The sequence below is a fragment of the Mustela lutreola genome, chromosome 3 (assembly GCF_030435805.1).
Source record: "Mustela lutreola isolate mMusLut2 chromosome 3, mMusLut2.pri, whole genome shotgun sequence".
Classification (NCBI taxonomy): Eukaryota; Metazoa; Chordata; class Mammalia; order Carnivora; family Mustelidae; genus Mustela; species Mustela lutreola.
The window spans coordinates 106,089,651-106,110,436 of record NC_081292.1 but is presented as its reverse complement, the minus strand read 5'-3'; the positions used below and the strand labels follow the sequence as shown (position 1 = coordinate 106,110,436).

General features: G+C 43.2%; 1 protein-coding gene and 1 non-coding gene across 6 annotated transcripts in view; one reads left to right on the top strand and one right to left on the bottom strand.

Annotated features, from left to right (window-relative positions):
- CLASP1 (cytoplasmic linker associated protein 1) overlaps positions 1 to 20,786 on the bottom strand; it is a 271,575-nt gene that overhangs the window by 170,997 nt on the left and 79,792 nt on the right. For all 5 annotated transcript variants that reach the window (XM_059166603.1, XM_059166604.1, XM_059166606.1 and 2 more), the window contains exons 3-6: positions 6,094 to 6,172; positions 4,277 to 4,380; positions 3,001 to 3,092; positions 1,047 to 1,122 (exon numbers count right to left, since the gene is read on the bottom strand). In XM_059166603.1, coding sequence (XP_059022586.1) covers positions 1,047 to 1,122; positions 3,001 to 3,092; positions 4,277 to 4,380; positions 6,094 to 6,172 — 351 coding nt within the window. The remainder of the gene's footprint in view (positions 1 to 1,046; positions 1,123 to 3,000; positions 3,093 to 4,276; positions 4,381 to 6,093; positions 6,173 to 20,786) is intronic.
- LOC131828453 (U4atac minor spliceosomal RNA) lies at positions 6,722 to 6,847 on the top strand. Its single transcript, XR_009352459.1, has one exon. It is a non-coding gene; the product is annotated as a U4atac minor spliceosomal RNA (small nuclear RNA).

Here is a 20,786-nt window from a genome sequence, read left to right as displayed (position 1 = left end):
CTATACTTTCAATGAAGGCTGGGTAAAGGAGTGGATGGCAAGAGGAAAGCAAATGAGATCAAAAGAGACCCGGAGAACCCACAGACAAAGGGGCTGGGGACGGGAAAAGCAGCAGCAGAGATAAGAAAGGGCAAAGCCGAGGAAGAAGGAAGGACAAGAGCCAGAGGGGCCCAGAGCCACAGGGACCCGGGAGCCAGGGAGCCGGAGAAGGTGGAAGCAAGCTAGCACAACCTCTGTGGGGACATGTCAGCCATGATCAGTCAGGGTTTAAAATGAGATGCCTGCATACCACGTGTGTTTCTTTGGTAAGTTACTGTTCCAATTTTTGGCCCCTTTATCTAATGAGGTATTTTTCTTATGAGTTCATATGAGCTAATTATCATAATAAAAATGGCCCTCAGTGATAAACAGAACTGAACCCGTGGGAGAACCGGCACTTCTAAGGCCCAAGCTTGGAAAGTTCTGTGACCTGCCTGGTGACTGCCCACGAATTACCGACTCTTCTACGCTTACATTAAGGGAGTGGTGCTTCGGTGTTTGGTCTCTGGATCTACCTAAGATCTACATAAAATACCATCCGTGCCTCATTAGGATTCAAGGAATTTCATACACCGTCGTATTATACAGCACCCGAACAAAATAGGGGAAGTCTCCATCCCCTCAGAACAGGTCCCTTAGGCCCCTTCCAATCAATCCCCGGACCCCAAGAGGCAAAGCCTGACTGACTGTAATCGGCATTGATTACTTTTCCCCAAGGCTACCCCTTTTGGCTGGAGAGTGAGTGACTAGAGGGACGGTATCTCAGAGGCTGGTCTGGGTGATATCACTTTAAAGGATAACAAGGCCTCAGCCATATAGAGAACAGGGTGGCGTGACCACCATATTCACCAGTGCTAAAGGGCATTAGTGCTCATTACTTGGAACAATTATCTGAGCACTATAAACAGGAATAGAGTCCCACCCACCTATTAGATACACACAGAACACCAGAATGCATCTTAAGGGTCTATAACCAATATTCTTCTTTCTCACTAAAATATACTCACCTGGCTGTTTGGATCTCCAAGTAAATTACATATATGTGGCACAATCTTGCTTAGTGTTAAAGTATGTGCTCCAGAGCTGAAAACAAAAGGAGTGATTTACTGTTGGTGAGAACAAAGGAAAAGAAATGCCCCCACACACACACCTCCAGGGCCTTCTCGCCCCCTCACACCTCCGCTCCCCTTCCTTCCCATCTTTTGCCCACCAAGTTCCCAAATAAGCATGCCACAAAGGCCCCACCCACTCGCACAGAGTTCAAAATCTTTCATGCTGCTCGCTGACCATGCTTTCTCCCTGGCACTCGGGGCTCTCTCCATTCTGGCTCCCAACCTGCGATGCCAAGCCAGGGCCCCAGCCTTTCCTGCAGCCCTGCCTGCCTCACACATGGCTGCCCCTGCATCATTATTCTGTCACACAGCAGTTCCTATTTTGCCCAGCTCAGTGTTATCAACTAAACGGCAAGTTCCGTGAGGGTCCTCCTCACTTAACTCTCCACCTGAGCATAGATGAGGCTCAGTGGGAAGACCCTGACAGCGGCCACAGAGGGTTCCAGCAAAACCTTGCCCTGCGGGACAGCAGGAAGTCACCGACCACCTTTCACCATCATAAATGCCAGCACAAATAGCCCTTGTGAATGCCATTCTCTCTGTTAATCTGATGACTTCTTAGGATACATTCTCAGAAGTGAAACCACTGTGATCAAAACTAGAACATTTTTAAGATACAAACCTGGGGAAATTTAATGGTACTAAAAAGGCTAACATACCGAGCGGAACAATTTATAAGGTGACATAAATATTATCCTAGTTCTGTCTTTGAAGTAATATAACTTTACAGGTTGAACTAAAAACACACAACAAGTTAACCATGATTGTGTGAAGGTGGTAGAAATATCCCAGATCATTATTTCTTCCAGATGTAAATTTTCTGACATATACAGTATCACTTTTATAATCAGAAAAAGTGACTTGTAATTTTTCTATTTTAAAAACTCCTCTCTCGGGGGCCTGGGTAGCTTGGTGGGTTAAGCCTCTGCCTTCGGCTTGGGTCATGATCAAATGTAGACCACAAAGAGATACCACTACATACCCATCAAAATGACTAAAAGGAAAAAAAGAAAAGAACACTCAGTGCTAACAAGAATCTGAAAAAACGGAATTATTCATATACTGCTGGTGGGAATGTAAAACAGTACAGACAACTCTGGAAAACAGTTCAGTAGTTTCGTTAAAATTAAAGCTACCAGAGGACCCCACAGCGGCACTCTTGAGCACCAACCCAAGAGAAATGCAAGCTTATGCTGCTGCAGGAACACATAGGTACGCGTTCGCAGCAGCTCTGCTTGTAGCAGCCAGAAACGAGAAACTATTTGAACATCCTGCAACAGGTGAATGGAGACTCAAAGGTTTGTACCACGGAATTCTCCTCGGCCGTAAGAAGACATCAAATACCGTTCAGGCAATGCCCACATGTACAACCCCAAAGAAATTACGCTGAATGAAAGAAGTTAATCTCAGAAGCTCACATTCTGTTTGATTCCATTTACATAACATTCTTAAAACCACAGCGCAGATCAGTGGCCGCAGGGCAGGGTGTGGCATGAGGGACGCTGGTATGCTGCATAGGTCTGTACCTCACGGTGTGTGTTGGGGGGGGGGGGGGTGTCCCTGGAGTGACACACAGGACAGGATAGGACAGAACTGCACACCCAATGCATGTGTGTCACCAGAGGAAACCGTGTCAGCCATGGGCATTGCCTCAGTATTGCTCTCCTGGCGCTATCAGTGCATGGTACACATGTAAAATGGAAAAGAGTAAAGGACCATGGGGGAAGGGTGCAAGGCACTTCCCCAGACATTTCTCTGCAGTTTCCAGAAATCCATCGTCACTTTGAAACACAAAGTCACAAATAAAAACGCTCGGCCAAGGAAATCCCCCGGCCCCGCCTGGACTTACGCATTGAGTGTGGCAACAAGGCAGAGGCACGTGCCTTCCCGAGTCCGGAAATTCTTGTGCTTGAAGCCTCCCAGCATTCGGTCCCACACATACTGTAGGGGACAAAGGACAGTGAGAAGAGGAGGAGCCTTTCACTTAACACACGGACGACTGAAGAGGGACCTCTCTACAGGTGCCAGGTCAGCCCCAGCCACAACCAATCCATTTCATCCCCTCAAGGGCATACTGAAAAATGGTAACTTGTATTTCTGTATCAAGTTAGAGTTTTTCCAAACACATTCCTTTATATAATTGCATTTAGTAATGTCAACAGTTCCAAAAGAAAGGTGTAACCATTCCCATTTCATGGGTGAGGAAAGTAAGAAAAAGCAAGGCTTGGGTCATCTGCCAGAGAGCACACAGTGCTACTGCTCTTCTGGTCTGGACAGCTGTCCCCGCCTTAGCAACAAGTCACACATGTGCTCATCTTTGAAGACGTTCTGGGTTTTACCTTCCCTGGATGGCTTTTCCTAATCTCTCTGCCATCCTACCCACCTATACATTAAAGAGCAAGAGCCTGGAAGGCAGGGTTGTGTCCCTCTGTCCATCTATCTGCCAGCAGCCCCAGCTCACTAGCAGATAGGAGTGAGGGCTCTAGCCAGCCTCCTGACTCCCCAGATACCACAACCACCTCTTCTCAGAAAAACTGAGACAGTTACACAAATGAGCCCAAGAGTCTAATGGATTCAACCAAGCACTCGATACCCATGATAAGCCCACTATTTTAGTCAACGTATACCCTTTGCTATTTATTACTTTTTAAAACATCCTCTATGGGGGTGGGAGGGTTGGACAGTGACAGATAAAATGTTATGAAAATTTTCATGTGAAACACATCAGCTTAAAAGAAATTAAACCTTGGGACATCTGAGTGGCTCAGTCAGTGAAAGCATCCTACTCTTGATTTTGATCTAGGTCATGAGATCAAGCCCCAAGATGGGCTCCATGCTGGGCATAGAGCTGCTTAAGATTCTCTCTCTCTGTGTGTCCCTCTGCCCCTCCCACACGCACATTCTCTCTCTCTCTAAAATAAAAAGTATATAAATAAAGAGGTAAGTAAATTTAAAAAGTAAATAAAAAATAAAAGAAATTAAATCTATTTTTAAGATTTAATTAAATCTCTCCCTGCCAGAGAAAGAGCATGCATGTGCTAGGAGAGGGGTTTGCAAACAGAGAGGGAGAAAGAGAATCTCAAGCAGACCCCCCCCCCACCGAGCAGAGCACCTCCCCCAACTACCTGGGGATTAGCAGCTTGATCCATGATCTTCAGCAGCAGAGTCTGGTCTTGCTCTCGCACGGAGTCTTTAGCGTCTCCCAGTCTGTCTATTAAACTTGGCAGCACTGAAAAATCGAAACGCAAATTGATCAAACCAAAGCCAATTTTGGAGAGTCTGCAGTTACCAAGTGGGTATTTCAATTACTGGGAAGACAAAATGCTGGCCTAAATGTGGTACACCATCCTAGAACCACCAATCCTCACAATTCTACTCTTCCCACTAAAACCTTTTCAAGCTACTATAAGAATGTGCAAAACCAGGCGCCTGGGTGGCTCAGTGGGTTAAGCCTCTGCCTTCGGCTCAGGTCATGATCTCAGGGTCCTGGGATCGAGCCCCGCATTAGGCTCTCTGCTCAGTGGGGAGCCTGCTACCCACCCCTGCCTCTCTGCCTACTTGTGATGTGTGTGTATGTGTGTCAAATAAATAAATAAAATCTCTAAAAGAAAAAAAGATTAAAAAAAAGAAGAAGAAGAATGTGCAAAACCCTTTGCATGGACACAGCACTTTTCTTCCTTAACCGACCTTCCTCCAGCTAGCTCCTCGCACGTTTAAAGCTGGTGAAATATTAAGAAGGATGTCAGTGGAAGACCCTGGTAGGATGGAGTCAACACATAAGGAAGTTTGGGTAAGAGAGGGCTCCAGCACATTCACTGGGGATAGAAGGAGCAGGCACTTACAACTCAGCCTCTCGTCTACACTGTGCGTCTGTCCTTTCACTGAGTATATATACACACATGCATATTACACTCCAGCTGTGGCTATCAGCTAGTGCTCCAAGGGCATTTACCTACCAGAAGTCAGTTTACTTAGCTGCTTCTAAGAGTCTATAAACCTTTCTTTTACAAGAGATCTCCCTGAACAACTCAGTTAACTTATGAGGAAAATGAAATGTTATTAAAATATCAAATATCTCAAAGTAAGGGAGGTTTAATGCCAGTTAATGACATTTAATGTTAATGACACTTAATGCCAGAATAGGAAAAGAGTTCTTAACCTTATCTGAAAAGGCATATTGACCAGGAAGTTAACAGAAAATAACAAATACACACATAGCAACCAAAACTGAGAAGTTCTGTAAGGAAATCCTTGTACAAACAGAGCTGCTTGGTGCTTATATTGTCATTATGAAATTCCAGAGGTCAAGAATTTAGAAATGACTAAATCATCTCTTAAATGATGAAACGTGCTTATTTTTTATTTCATTTTGCTGACATAAAGAGCGATCATTTAAGGTGCACTTGTAACAACATTTATGATCTAAATGAAAACAGTTAACACCTAGGATATGATCTGGAAAAAACACAGCCACATCCGATTTGCAGACCTTCTCAAGATGGGAAAGCAATGCTTCTCAACCGGGGCAAATACAATTCTGTCTGCACTAAAATGTGATAGTTGATCTGTACAAAGAATCTGTGTAAAAATAAAAGAATTAGCAGTAATGCCCTGCATTAGAACACAAAAGCTGGAAGAAGCCAGCAGAAAGGTATGGTAAAAACAAAAAGCATGAAGATGCCAGCAGATGTGGTGAGGTGGCTGGATCTGGGGTGACCCCAGGAGGGTCAGTCCTCCAAGCAGTGGTGCACCCCAGCAAGCAGGAGACTGAAGGAGGCCTCAAGGGCTGCTGGGAGGGTGGGAGGACTAAAGCGGAAGGGTGGGTGCGGTGGGGGGTGGGGGCTGGGTGCGGCTACGTGGAGGCTCTGGGGACACAGAGCGAAGGCTGGGGGCTGGACGGTGTAGAATGTGGGGCCCCGCTCCACACCTACCCACAGCTCACCTGTGCCAATCTGTGCCTTGAACCGGTCCTGCAGCCGGGTGACCAGTGCGGACAGGATGTCCATGCCGAGAAGAACCACCTGCAAGAGGAAACACCGGGAACCCATTAGCCGCTGGCCTCGGAGCCCACGCTCTGGCCCACCAGCTCCCAGGACGCTCCCCCATTCCTGGTGCAGTCCGATAGCCCGGAGAGCGCAAGCCAACTAGCAGAATAAACGGGTTGTCAAGAGGACCGCTCTGATACACAAAGCGCTGTTCACAGCTTGAACACAAAACGTAAGGTGGTACGAAAGGAAATAAAAAACAGCCAGAGCGGGGGTACACCCAAGACGCCAGCCGACCAGCGTGGAAGCTTGAGCCGCGGTCCCGCCCCCTACCGGCCCCGCCCCGGCGAGTACTGCGTATGCAAATTACTCGCAGCTGGCGCGTAGCCTTCTGGGTAAAACCAAGCAGCCTGTTCGCGACCTTCAGAGCCTCAGAAAACAAGAAGCTGCTGATTTGCTTCGGCAGCTGTACTTAACACAGGTACACTAGCTACCAGGCGGCTAGGCCGGGCGTTTCGGATTAGTCACCCCAACGCTACCCGGTATTGGCGCTTCCTGCTTGCAGCGCACGCCCAAACCTCACCAACCATCCTTTTCTTGGGGTTGCGTTACTGTCCAATGAACGTCTAGTGAGGGCAGTACTGCTAACGCCTGAACAACACACCCGCATCAACTAAAGCTTTGCTTTATCTTGGTGCAATTTTTGGAAAAACAAAAACCCTTTTTCCCCAGACTTTGAAGTACTAAGGAGAGCTTATTGTTTACATAGAGGGATTGCATTACCACGCTAAAACGCTAGAAGGCGCTGTAGTTTACACTATAAACTCAACATCGCTAATCCACCTATACACTTGGATCTCTTCTCAAAACTTCTATTAAGAGTTAATTTCAATACAAGTTATATTTCTCCTTCATCCCTGTTTATCCAGGAAAGTTTACTCATCTACTTAACGAATTCTAAGAACTCCCCAAAAATAAGTCCCCAAAAATAAGTGGAGAAAAGGAAGCCTGCTTCATAAAACAGCTTTTGCACTTCACTAGGCGATTAGCAGACTTACTGAGATAGGTTTAAAAAAGTATGCAGCCACCTTAAAAATGACAACCCTCCCTACAAACCCTTTCTCAGTAGGAAGCCCTTTTGCTTTGTGCAACTTTCCTTAGAACATGGTTCAAAACTAAATGAAGTAGCCCAGTAACTTACAGAACCAATAAATGAACAAGACTGAAGCAATGATAACCCTAACATCAAGCGCTGTCATTATTTCCTTTCATCTGTCTGCCACTGCAGCTTGTAAATGCAAAGACTGCAGGCTTTTTTCTATTCAGCTTGGAATCCACTACCTCGAAACTGCCCGGTCACAACCTAAACTGTCCTTGCAAGGACTGGCTCCTTGAAGATATCAAAGGAAGTAATTCTTACAATTCTTTATAAAGAGAACATTAGTTGGTAGTTTTTAATATGTAGTGGTATAAAACATTTAAAAATAGTGGCTTTACTTATCAGCTAAAGAGGATTTAGGTATCATACACTGATTTCCTCCGAAGAGTAAAGTACAGAAGTAAAGGGGAATATTTTAACAGTGGAGAAACCTGAAAAACACCACCTCAACCAGACAATCGGGGTCAATATCAACAGTCACAATTCATGTTGAACAGCACTTGCTGTTGTGTGATTAAAAGGACATCTCTGATGTTCTCCTCCAAACCTTTAAGCCCAATTTAATAATGAGTAAAACATCAAACTCCCATAGACGGACATCCTACAAAATAACCCGACCAGCACTGCCAAGGTCATCTAAAACATGGAAGTCCAAGAAACTATGCATAACTTAGAGGTGTCTGGAGACACATGATGACTAAATGTGATGTGGTGTTCTGGGGATCCTGGAACAGATAAAAGCCAGTAGGAAAAAAGTGAGGAACTCTGAATGAACTTTGTTAGGACTTGAGTTAATAATGATGCATCAGTATTGGTTTATAATTGTAACTATAACATACTAATGTTAGATGTTACTATAGAGACTGGGTGTGGTGTACATGGACACTCTCTACACCACCCTCATTTTTCTGTAGATCCAAAACTGTCCTAAACATTAAATCTTGTATTTTAAAAAGAGAAGCCCATCACTTAATTGGAACTGGCTGTTCCCTGATGAAATCCTAAGCATGAGTGTGGCTACATTGCTGGTTGGAGGTTGGAGTTCATTACAGTAATAGTGAGAATGCTGCCTTCAAGGGCTCACCACATCCCTTCAGAACTCATTCAAGACTAAGGTGTAAGAGGGCAATTACACATTCATTTTGAATGAATTCAAAATTCTGTCAGATATCATAGCCCTTGCTGGTGAAGCTATATGTGGGTATTTGAGGGAACACTGTCTTTCATCTTTTCCAGAATGGAAGTTTACTTGGTAGTTTTGATCAGTTCAGGCCTAGCTCAATCCTAAAAAGTAAATTCCAAAACATCTTGCTCAGACAGACTGGGGAGTCCAGAGACTCCCCCGCAAGAAGCCTAGATTGGCAGATGCTGCCAAAGCCCAGTGAAATAGGACAGGAGAGGACATAACACAGCCCCGTGCACCTTCACCGCAGAATAAACTACTCTGGAAGGAAGCAGAGGGGCTCATTTATAGTTGTCTAGTTCACCCTAAGTCACAGCCCCAGTGGGCAAGGAACGGAATCATCACCCACAAATGTTTATCTTCACAGCTCAGGCCCTGCTCCTATGTTTCCATTTCCCTACTGAAGATGGGGCTACATGAATAACTCATTGCCCAGAAGACCCCAATTATTGGCTGTGAAGACTCTGTGTGCCTCAATTTCCTACCTATAAAACACGGACAGCAGCAGCAGCAGACTCACAGGTTGCTGTGTGTATGGGAAGTGCAGGATATAATGCTTGGTGCGTGGTAAGGGCTAGCCTGCACCTCTGCTGGCTGTTACCACCACCTCACTGTCACTGCCAGTACCATGGACAACGGGTGCAATCAGTGCTCCCGCGAGGCCCACGATTCGACAAGGGACTCGGCTGGGATAGAAGGCTTCCCAGAAAGAGTCACACTAAGTGAGGCTAAGTTTTGAAAAATCAGCCTTGCACCAAAGGAAGACAGGACCTCAAGGCAGAGAGAAGTGCGCACGCAAGGTGTGAGACTGCTGCCGCGATGGGGGGACAGGTGCTGGGAAGCCGCAGGGGACGTGGCTGCCGAAGGGCCTCAGACATGTCTGCAGGATGACAGGGCAGCCATTGAAGGGCTGGATTGGTAAACAGGGAGTGACAGGGAGCTGGAGATTTCGACAACAGCGACCAGCATGAGGAAGCCAGCCTGGGAGAGAGGGCAGAGGCACTGGGGGAGTGGGGCTCATACCCAACAGTTACTGCCTTTAGTTTCCACCAAGCCATTAACTCTGCATTAACTTCAAGCACCTCCTTCAATATTCCATTTCATTTTCTGAGTTTATGCTTGATTCCACAGCAAAACTCCTTGAACGTAGGAATACTGTGCTTTGTGTTTCCTCAAAATTCCCCTAATAAATATAGCACAACAGTGGATTCATGGTAAACAGTCAGTAAACCCCTTGTATACAAAACAAAAACAAGCTAGTTTACTGATTAGTAATGAATTCATTTGAAACAGATGAGTTCTCAAGGTACAACACAATGCCTTTATCCTATAATTTTAAAAACATGCTTTCAAACTAAGTGAGTAATCACCAAGTACCTCAAACTAACCCTCATGCTGAAAACAACTAAAAATGCTAAATTATAAAAGAACATCTGCTTGGAAACATCGGAGAACAAGGAAGGCGAAGGAAAGTGAGGAGGTCCTGAAACACAAGTAAACTAAAAACCAGAGGGATAAGCATGCAGCCAATAGTTCACTTTTGCCCTTGGGCCATTTAAACACTGGGAAGGAACAACCAAGCCAGTGAGAATTGCTTTCAGTGACCACATGGGTCTAGGAGAACAGAGGTTAGATTTCAAAGCCCTCAAAGGCTGGTAGCCTGGATAGACTCCTACAACCTCGGTTAGAAATCAAAATGGCTATACCTTAGGAGAGTGAATTTAAAGTAAAATAGTCTTCAGATGGACCAAAGACCAGCTTCCAAGAATCCTGATGGCCAAATAAATATCAATCCCTAGTATCAAATGGAAATGATCTTAGCTTAGGTGGTGCCTTAAAAACCTTGGCAGATGGAAACCCGCATCACTTCCAGATAGAGAGAATATCATGCTCTCTGGTCCTCAATTTACCTCTCTGAACACTTTTCAAATGCAATGTCCAAAACACAACCAGAGATAACCAGGCACACCAAACAACTATAGCTAAAAGTAGGAGAAACACAGACACACATGAATTAAGTACATGAAAATAATTAGAAATGGATATGAAAATGGTAATTCTGGGATTCCTGGCTGCTTTAGTCAGTAGAGCATGTCTCCTGAGTTCAAGCCCTACTTTGGTGGTTGTAGGGCTTCAACCTACCTGTCCAAAGTAGTTTAAGCCCTACGTTGGACACAGAGCTTACTTAATAATAATAATTCTTACAATGTGTAAGAACATAAAATATATGATTAAAATTGGGAGAAATAAATTACAACTTTTTAAAAAAGGGGCGCCTGGGTGGCTCAGTGGGTTAAAGTCTCTGCCTTTGGCTCAGGTCATGATCCCCAGTCTGGTATCGATATCGGGCTCTCTGCTCCACAAGGAGCCTGCTTCCCCTACTCTCTCTCTACCTGCCTTTCTGCCTACCTGTGATCTCTGTCTGTCAAATAAATAAATGAAATCTTAAAAAAAAAAAAAGTGACATCGATTTTTTAAAAGCACCAAATAATACAATACCAAAACTCAGTACTCCATGGATGTGCCTAAAAACACACTGGACACTAAGTCTGCAGGAGAAACAAAATCAAAATGAAATAAAAGAGGCAAAAAGATGAAAAATTCAAAAGAGCAGGTAAGAGACAAAGGACAGACAGAAAAGAACTAACAAGTTTAAATGGAATTCAAAAAGGAGAGTAAGCAACATCAAGTAAAAAGCAATAGCTGACACAAACCTGGATCACGGTTTGAACAAAAAAGGAAAGAAGGGAGGGTGGGAGGGAGGGAAGGAAGAAAAAAATAACAAGTGTTGGAGAGGACATGGGGAATTAGAATTCTTGGTATACCACTGGTAGGAATATAAAATGGAAATATAAATGGAAAATAATACGGTGCGTCCTCCAAGAATGAAACATAAAATTACCATATGATCCAGCAATTCCGTTTCTGGGTACATACCCAAAAGGAGTGAAAGCAGGATTCCAACAGATATTTATATACCTATGTTCCTAGCAACATAATTCAAAATAGCCAGTGGAAAGAGCCAAATTTTGAACCAAGTATCAAATCAAGCATCATACTTAATGATGAAATATGGGGGGGGGGGTGGAATTAGAAGTATAAAACTCAAAAAGAAGCAAACTACCATTATTAATGGAAAATATAAGTAGAAAATCTAGAAGATCTACAGGTGTATTTAAAAATTTAAAACTGAGCTAATTAAGCAAGACCAAATAACCCAAAGTCAATACACAAGAGAATCAATTACATATCTGTATCAATAAGCCAAAAGGGAAGTTTTTTTTGTTTCCATATTTAATTCAATAAAAATAAACACCTAGGAAAAAATCTAAGCAAATAAGTATCTACTCAAAAAGCCAATGTAACAATAGAAACAAATAAAAAGGACTAAAATAAATGGAAAGATAAACTACAGGTTGGAATACTCAGTACTGTGAAATTTTCATTTCTCCCCAACTGATCTACAGTAAAATTTCACTCAAAATCCCAACTATGTTTTTTTTTATTAAAGAACACCACAAATTGGGCGTCTGCATGGCACAATCGGTTAAGCATCTGCCTTCAGCTCAGGTCATGATCTCGTTATCCCGAGATGGAGCCCCACGTTGAGCTCCCTGCTCAGCAGGGAGCCTGCTTCTCCTTCTCCCTGTGCCCCTCCACGTGCTTATACTCTCTCTCTCTCCCTCTCTCAAATAAATAAATAAATAAATAAAATCTTAAAAAAAGAAAAGAACTTCACAAGTTGATTCGAAAATCTATGTGGAAATGGCAATGGCAAGATGAAGTGATAAAACTTGCACCCACTGGATTTCAAGATTATAAAATGGCAGTAATTCAGGCAATGTGCTATCCGGTCAAGGAAAGACAGATATATCAACAGAACAGAATGAAGAAAAGAGATTCTGGCATATATGGGCACTTAATTTATGACAAAGTGGGCACTACAGAGCAGAAAGAACAGAGCTGCTCTTTTAAATAAATGTCCCTGGGCAACTGAATATATGGAATAAAAAAGTTTTAAAAAAACTTGACTCCTGGGGCGCCTGGGTGGCTCAGTGGGTTAAGCCGCTGCCTTCGGCTCAGGTCATGATCTCAGGGTCCTGGGATCGAGTCCCGCATCAGGCTCTCTGCTCAGCAGGGAGCCTGCTTCCTCCTCTCTCTCTCTCTCTCTCTGCCTGCCTCTCTGCCTACTTGTGATCTCTCTCTGTCAAATAGACAAATAAAATCTTAAAAAAAAAAAAAAAAAAAAAAAAAAAAAAACTTGACTCCTATCTTACACCATACACATAAATGAATTCCTGGTAATAGAGATAAGTGTAGGAAAGTAAAACAAAAAAGCTTTTAGAAAATTACCTAAGAAAATAGGGCATAATAAATACAAACACTAAAGGAAAAGACGAATGAAATAGATAAAACTGAAATTAAGAACCTTAGCAAAACAAACACTGTAAAAAAGTGAGAGGCAAGATATATACAGAAAGAAGATATTTATGAAACAAGCAACAACAGGCCTGATTCTAGAATATAAACATATGTAGATTGTCTACACACCAATCAATAGGCAACCCAAAACAAAAATGGACAAAATATTTGAATAGACACTTCATATAAGACAGCAATGGTCAGAATTATACAAAAAGTGGATCAGCCTCCATTAGTCAACAGAGAAATGCAAATTAAGAATACAAAGAGACACTATAACATACTCCTCAGAATGGCTAAAATTAAAGACTGATAAGACCAAGTGTTGACGAGGACATGGAAACTCTCATACATGCTGATAGAAATGTAAATGTAAACCAACACTTTAGAAAACATGTTGGTTTATTTGCTCCATTTCTTTGGAAAAAAAAATGGATGGTATTTTGATAGGAATTACATTAAATGTGTAAATTGCTTTAGGTAGCATAGACATTTTCACAATATTTGTTCTTCCAATCTAGGAGCATGGAACATTTTTCCATTTCTTTGTGTCTTCCTCAAATTTATATGGAACCAGAAAAGACCTCAAATAGCCAAAGGAATATCGAAAAAGAAAGCCAAAGTTGGTGGCATCACAATTCCAGACTTCAAGCTCTATTACAAAGCTGTCATCATCAAGACAGCATGGTACTGACACAAAAACAGACACATAGATCAATGGAACAGAATAAAGAGCCTAGAAATAGACCCTCAACTCTATGGTCAACTAATCTTCGACAAAGCAGGAAAGAATGTCCAATGGAAAAAAGACAGCCTCTTCAATAAATGGTGCTGGGAAAATTGGACAGCCACATGCAGAAAAATGAAATTGGACCATTTCCTTACACCACACACAAAAATAGACTCAAAATGGATGAAGGACCTCAATGTGAGAAAGGAATCCATCAAAATCCTTGAGGAGAACACAGGGAGCAAGCTCTTTGACCTCAGCCACAGCAACATCTTCCTAGAACATCACCAAAGGCAAGGGAAGCAAGGGCAAAAATGAACTATTGGGATTTCATCAAGATCAAAAGTTTTTGCACAGCAAAGGAAACAGTTAGCCAAACCAAAAGACAAATGACAGAATGGGAGAAGATATTTGCAAACGACATACCACATAAAGGGCTAGTGTCCAAAATCCATAAAGAACTTAGCAAACTCAACATCCAAAGAACAAATAATCCAATCAAGAAATGGGCAGAAGACATAAACAGACATTTCTGCAAAGAAGACATCCAGATGGCCAACAGACACATGAAAAAATGCTCCACATCACTCGGCATCAGGGAAATACAAATCAAAATCACAATGAGATATCACCTCACACCAGTCAGAATGGCTAAAATTAACAAGTCAGTAAATGACACATGCTGGCGAGGATGTGGAGAAAGGGGAACCCTCCTACACTGCTGGTGGGAATGCAAGCTGGTGCAACCACTCTGGAAAACAACTTGGAGGTTCCTCAAAATGTTGAAAATAGAACTGCCCTATGACCCAGCAATTGCACTATTGGGTATTTACCCTAAAGATACAAATGTAGTGATCCAAAGGGGCACGTGCACCCGAATGTTTATAGCAGCAATGTCCACAATAGCCAAACTATGGAAAGAACCTAGATGGACATCAACAGATGAATGGATCAAGAGATGTGGTATATATACACAATGGAATACTATGCAGCCATCAAAAGAAATGAAATCTTGCCATTTGCGACAACATGGATGGAACTAGAGCGTATCATGCTTAGTGAAATAAGTCAAGCAGAGAAAGACAACTGTCATATGATCTCCCTGATATGAGGAAGTGGTGATGCAACATGGGGGGTTAAGTGGGTAGGAGAAGAATAAATGAAACAAGATGGGATTGGGAGGGAGACAAACCATAAGTGACTCTTAATCTCACAAAACAAACTGAGGGTTGCTGGGGGAAGGGGGTTTGGGAGAAGGGAGGTGGGGTTATGGACATTGGGGAGGGTATGTGCTATGGTGAGTGCTGTGAAGTGTGTAAACCTGGCAATTCACAGACTAGTACTCCTGGGGATAAAAATATATGTTTATAAAAAAATAAAAAAAATTTAAAAAGAGGAAAAAAAGAAAACATGTTGGTATTATCTACCAAATTTGCAGCAAGTCCACCACTAGGAATAGGCCCAATAGACAGACATGCACATATACAACAGGTGAAATGTACAAAGTTCCTCAGAGCACAGCTATTTATAATAGCCTAAAACTAGAACCCCATGTGTCCATCTACTGTTGAATGTACGACCTTTGGTTTTCCTACCAAAGAATACAATAAATAGTAATAATAAATGAATCACAACAACGCTCAACAATACACATAAAATTCATGATGAATGAAAAGGTCAGATATAAAGTAACTGCACACTTGTATGAAGTTCGAAAACAAGCAAACATAAATTGTCATTTTAAGGTGAATATTTAGGTAATAAAACGATAAAGAAAAGCAAGAAAGTGATAAAAGCCAGGAGTGGTTACTTAGGGGAATGGTAGCGATGTTCTACTTCTTTTCCAGAGTACCAATTAAACAGCTGCTAGCTTTAACAAAACTCAGAAAGTTGTGTCTTTGTGTTTCATGCACTTTTTGAATACAGTTAACGATTTTTTTTAAGTTTAAAAACTAGAAAAGTGGGAGTATTTCTGAACCCCTTGACCTGTAAGTCCATGCAAGTGGCTAGACTTTGTCTCTGCTTCCCTTACTTTTCCAAACCACCAACAAAAGCCCCAAAAGAGAGTTCTGGTTACCACAGTCCTCCTTCTAGAGCATGACATCTGCTCATTGAAACAAAGAAAGAAATATTAAATCCTTTCCCCAAAAAGCATCCATAAGAGACAATCTAGGCAGGCAGACAACTGCATTTCTTAAGCTTCAGAAGACTGGACTGGTTTGGGTAATTTAATATTTTGCACTCATATTGTACTTTATTGTTTTTAAGGCACTTTTGGGTGAACCTGAACCATCTCACACTAACCTGAGATGCAGACCATACTATCCTGAATTTGCAAAAGAGGAAAATAAAGATCAGAGAGGTCAAAAGATTACCCGAATCCATGAAGCTGGGATACTGACCAAACTGAAAATAAACCCAAGCCTCCTGACTTTATCAAGGCCATTTTCAGTACAGCAAAATCACAGTATCCCGCACCCCATGTCTATCGTCTTTCTCATCTCTCTCTAGCTAGCTTACATATGACCTCGAACAAGACACATTACTTCTCTGCCACTAATACCAGATAACCTCTCAGGTCGGCCTCAGCTCTAAACTTCTCTGATGCCCTGATAGTGCCCAGAATAGGAGAAAGTGCAGAGCTCTGTCACACAGATCTGGAATTGAATACCAGCTCTATCTACCACCCCTACTGGCCAGCTGGGCTGGGCGGCTCCACCACCAGCCTTCACATGCTTCCTCAGTACAATCAGAACAAAAATACCGGGGCGCCTGGGTGGCTCAGTGGGTTAAGCCGCTGCCTTCGGCTCAGGTCATGATCTCAGGGTCCTGGGATCGAGTCCCGCATCGGGCTCTCTGCTCAGCAGGGAGCCTGCTTCCTCCTCTCTCTCTCTCTCTGCCTGCCTCTCTGCCTACTTGTGATCTCTCTGTCAAATAAATAAATAAAATCTTTAAAAAAAAAAAAAAAAGAACAAAAATACCTTACAGAATACATATGAGGGTTAAGAGTTTTAATACAGCACCTGGAATACAGTAGGCACTCAGTAAGTGCCCGTTCCCTTTTTGATGAGCGCACCACTTCAAAAAACTTAAAAACTTAAAAAAAAAAAAAAAAAAAAGAAAGAAAGAAAGAAAAAAAAGCAAGTCTGGTCTTATGGGAGAGGAACATAGTCCGAAGAAGAAAGTAAGGTTGCCCCAAATCCCATCATTCAGCAATAACTGTTAACATCTGATGACTGTCCCACAAGACATCTCAGCATATACACACTTGCATGTGAATTTTCCATGAACAAGTGAGAGAGAGGTAGACAGGTACAGAGAGTACAGAGTACAGGTACAGAGAGTATACCATGGAGTCTTCCCCAATTAACAGATAAGGATCTATACTCCCATTTTCAGTGGCTGATACCCTACTGTATTTCACTCAGTATCATAGATACTATCCAGTCTCCCCAACCCATGCTGGAATTCAGGTTTGGTTAGAATTTTTTGCTAGTGGAAACAAGACTGTGATGGGTACTCACTCCACGCATGTACAGTTATCTCCTTAGGACAAATTCTGAAAAGGACAACTGCTAGGTCAAAGAGAACACACAGTCCCCTTGATGAGCTAGCTCTATTTTTAGCATAATGCTCTAGGTGCCCTGTGGGGCTATAGGCTGCTGACTTCTACAAATTTGTTGGTTATTTTAAAAGACTCTACATTGCAACCTTCTTAAATGAGGAAATTAATTAGCACTCAATGCTGCACTCACTTTTAATTCCAAGAATAAGAGCACAACACAAATACAAAAGAAGAAGAAGAAGAAGAAGGTGTGATAAAGTCAGTGATTTTGTGTATTCACACGTCAGATGGGATAATTATTCACCCAAACCAGTCGTCTTTCAAAGTAGTCACCGATGGAGTCCCTGAGACACTCAACCCAGTGATAAGGCCAGTGAGCATTCCTCTGGAATGGCCTCCAGAGGCAATTTATGAGCCGTTAAGTCTGTTAAAATATCAGTAATTAACAGCAGATTAATGGGACTAACCAAGTTACTGGCTTGTTAACTGACGTTGCCCGTATATAAGGACTTTCCCTGTGGTAAAGGAACTCCAGAGCACCACGTCACTTTGTTCTACACACATGCAGCAACAGGCCAAGCGAGGAGAGGGGGCGAGGTATGAATACACAGGAAGGCAGCGAGTAACCACTGCAGATCAGGTCGAGTACAACTTTCAGCAGGGACAGAAACATTCTGCCTGCACTGTGCAACACAGCAGCTGCTGGCCACGTGTGGCTACTGAGCAACTAAAATATGAGTGTGAATGAGAAACAGAACTCTAAATTTTACTAGAGACACAAAATTACTTAACTTTGAATAGCCCCAGGAGGCGTATGGCCATCCTGTTGGACAGCACAGCTCTACTCCGATGGTTGCAAATCCCAGCAGGTAAAAACTCAGGTGAGCGTGTGAGAAGGGCAAGGGACCACCTCTCCACACTCTGTTCACTTGACACCATGTAAGAAGGAAGGTCACTGTGGCTAGATCTCCAGATTTTAAACACTGATAATTTACTAAATGAATTTTAAGGGACTGGGGAACCCAAAGAAAACATGCTGTGGGTCCAATCCAGCCAAGGACCCCGAAATCTGCATCTTCTCTCTTCCAGATACACCTTATAAATATGAGATCAGGCACCAAAGCATTCACAGTTGTCTAAGGCATTTTAAGCAAAGATCCCACTTGTCTGCCTGGGCTGCACAACCCCAGCCAGCCAGCAAGGCTCAGAACTCTCCTCCAGACTCTCCTACAAGTCTCCCCATGCTCCTCCCCCAAGCCCCAGGTCCTGATACTTCCAACAGAACTTGCCGCTAGCCCCGTCTAGGAGGTCTTCCAGTCTCCTGAATCCATCCAGGCCAAGACCTGTCCCTCTCTCCAGGTCCTTTATATGCGTCTCTCCCAAACCACTACTCCGGGTAAGGACCTATTTAGAAACTGTCCCTGCTCCCCTTCCCCCAGGGGATTTACTTGGAGACAAGTCCAGGGAAACCAGCTTCAGGTAACAAAGCCCAGACACAAAGGTGGGTCAGGCCAGGTGAAGGCATCCGATCAGTAGGGGGGGATACATACTGTCTCCCTAGTTACCAAGGAGTATGGGCCCCGCCCTTTGGGCCACAATCCCAATCAAGGTGTAATAGGCTGGTTCAAACGTCTACTAGGGTAAATTGTAACTCAATTGGTCACCTAGCATCACTGTGGAGTTTCCTGTGTGTGTTAAAATCTCATTGGCCACCTGTGTGTGGCCTTTGCATCTTAAAAGCTAGTCTGTGAAACAGAGAAGGGTCGCCCTCTCTTGTAAGAGGTGCAGCCCAGAACGTTTGGTTAGATTCTTGATGCTTGGCGCAAAATAAAGCTTTGCTTGACCTTCGCTTTGTATCAGTCTCGCTCCTTTAATCATGGACCCATTATTGGGGCATAACACTCCCTACTCAAAGCAGGGTGGTTCCTCATACAGCCTTTCTCATTCCCACCCACTTCCCCAGAGGTAACAAGGGGCTGGGGGGTAAAAGGCTGGGAAGGCACAAGGCAAATCAACTGTTACCCTCCCATATTCTCTTTATTGTATTATTTCATCCGCACAACAATATCTTGAGCCAAATACCACACCTATAAATATCCCTACTTTACAGATAAGGAAGCAGGCAACTGGGCAGTCACTCAGCTAGTAAGTGGCTCAAATAATATCCATTAATCAATCAGTCTTACAAAAAGGCAGACCAAGAACACTAAGATTGTAATGACAAAGTCAGCAACTCCTGAGAGTTTGCTCATCCCAGAGAACCATCTGCCCACTGGCAGCACTTCTGGCAAAAAGTGGCCATTATTACTAACAGCTAAGAACTGGTAACAGTCCAAACCCACCAACTAAATCCCATTCAACAACAGAAAAAGGAACAAAGTATCGATACGTGCTACAAGACAGATGCTCAATGAAAACAGGATGCTACATAAAAGAAATCAGACACAAAAGACGACATACTGTATGGTTCTGGTTATACGAAATGTCCAGAAAACTGATTGCCTACAGCTGGAGGCGGGAATGGGCCTGACTGCAAATGGGGACAAGGGGTCTTTAGAGAGTGATGGGAAAATGTACAACTTTGTAAATTTACTAAAAATAATTGCATTCAATACACAAAACAGATAAATTTTATGGTACATAAACTATACTTTCATAATGCTGCTTTAAAAAATCAGTTTGGTGGGGCGCCTGGGTGGCTCAGTGGGTTAAAGCCTCTGCCTTGGGCTCGGGTCATGATCCCAGGGTCCTGGGATCAAGCCCCACATCGGGCTCTCTGCTCAGCAGGGAGCCTGCTTCCTCCTCCCTTTCTCTCTGCCTGCCTCTCTGCCTACGTGTGATCTCTGTCAAATAAAATAAATAAAATCTTTAAAAAAAAAAAAAAAAAAAAATCAGTTTGGGGGACGCCTGGGTGGCTCAGTTGGTTGAGCGGCTGCCTTCGGCTCAGGTCATGATCCCAGCATCCTGGGATCGAGTCCCACATCGGGCTCCTTGCTCCGCAGGGAGCCTGCTTCTCCCTCTGACTCTGCCTTCCACTCTGTCTGCTTGTGCTCACTCTCGCTCTCTCTTTGACAAATAAATAAAAATAAAAATCTTTAAAAAAAAAAAAATCAGTTTGGAACACCTGGGTGGCACAGTGGGGTAAGCCTCCAATTCTTGGTTTCAGCAAAGATCCTGACCTCATGATCATGGGATCAAGCCCTGCATCAGGCTCTGAACTCAGCATGAAGTCGGCTTGAGTTTTTTCTCTCTCCCTCTGCCCCTGCCCCAACCCCGGCTCTCTCTGTAAAATAAATAAATAAATCTTTTTTTTTTTTTTTTTTTTTTTTTTTTTTTTTTTAATGAGTTACAGGGCTTAAAAGAACTCTGGTCTTTCTAGAGACTAGATCATAAAGAACTGAGGACGTCTGCCAAAAGCAAGTGTTGGCTATCCACCTATCCAGAAATACTGCCTGTTGTAGCAAGAAAGCGAGGCCACAGGTCGGGAGCAGGTCCCCCTGGTTCTCCTGAGAACTCTCTGAAGAGCCGATGGTGTACACACACCTCAACAGTTCTGCTATGTGGTCCACTGACCACCCACAGTTTTCCTGA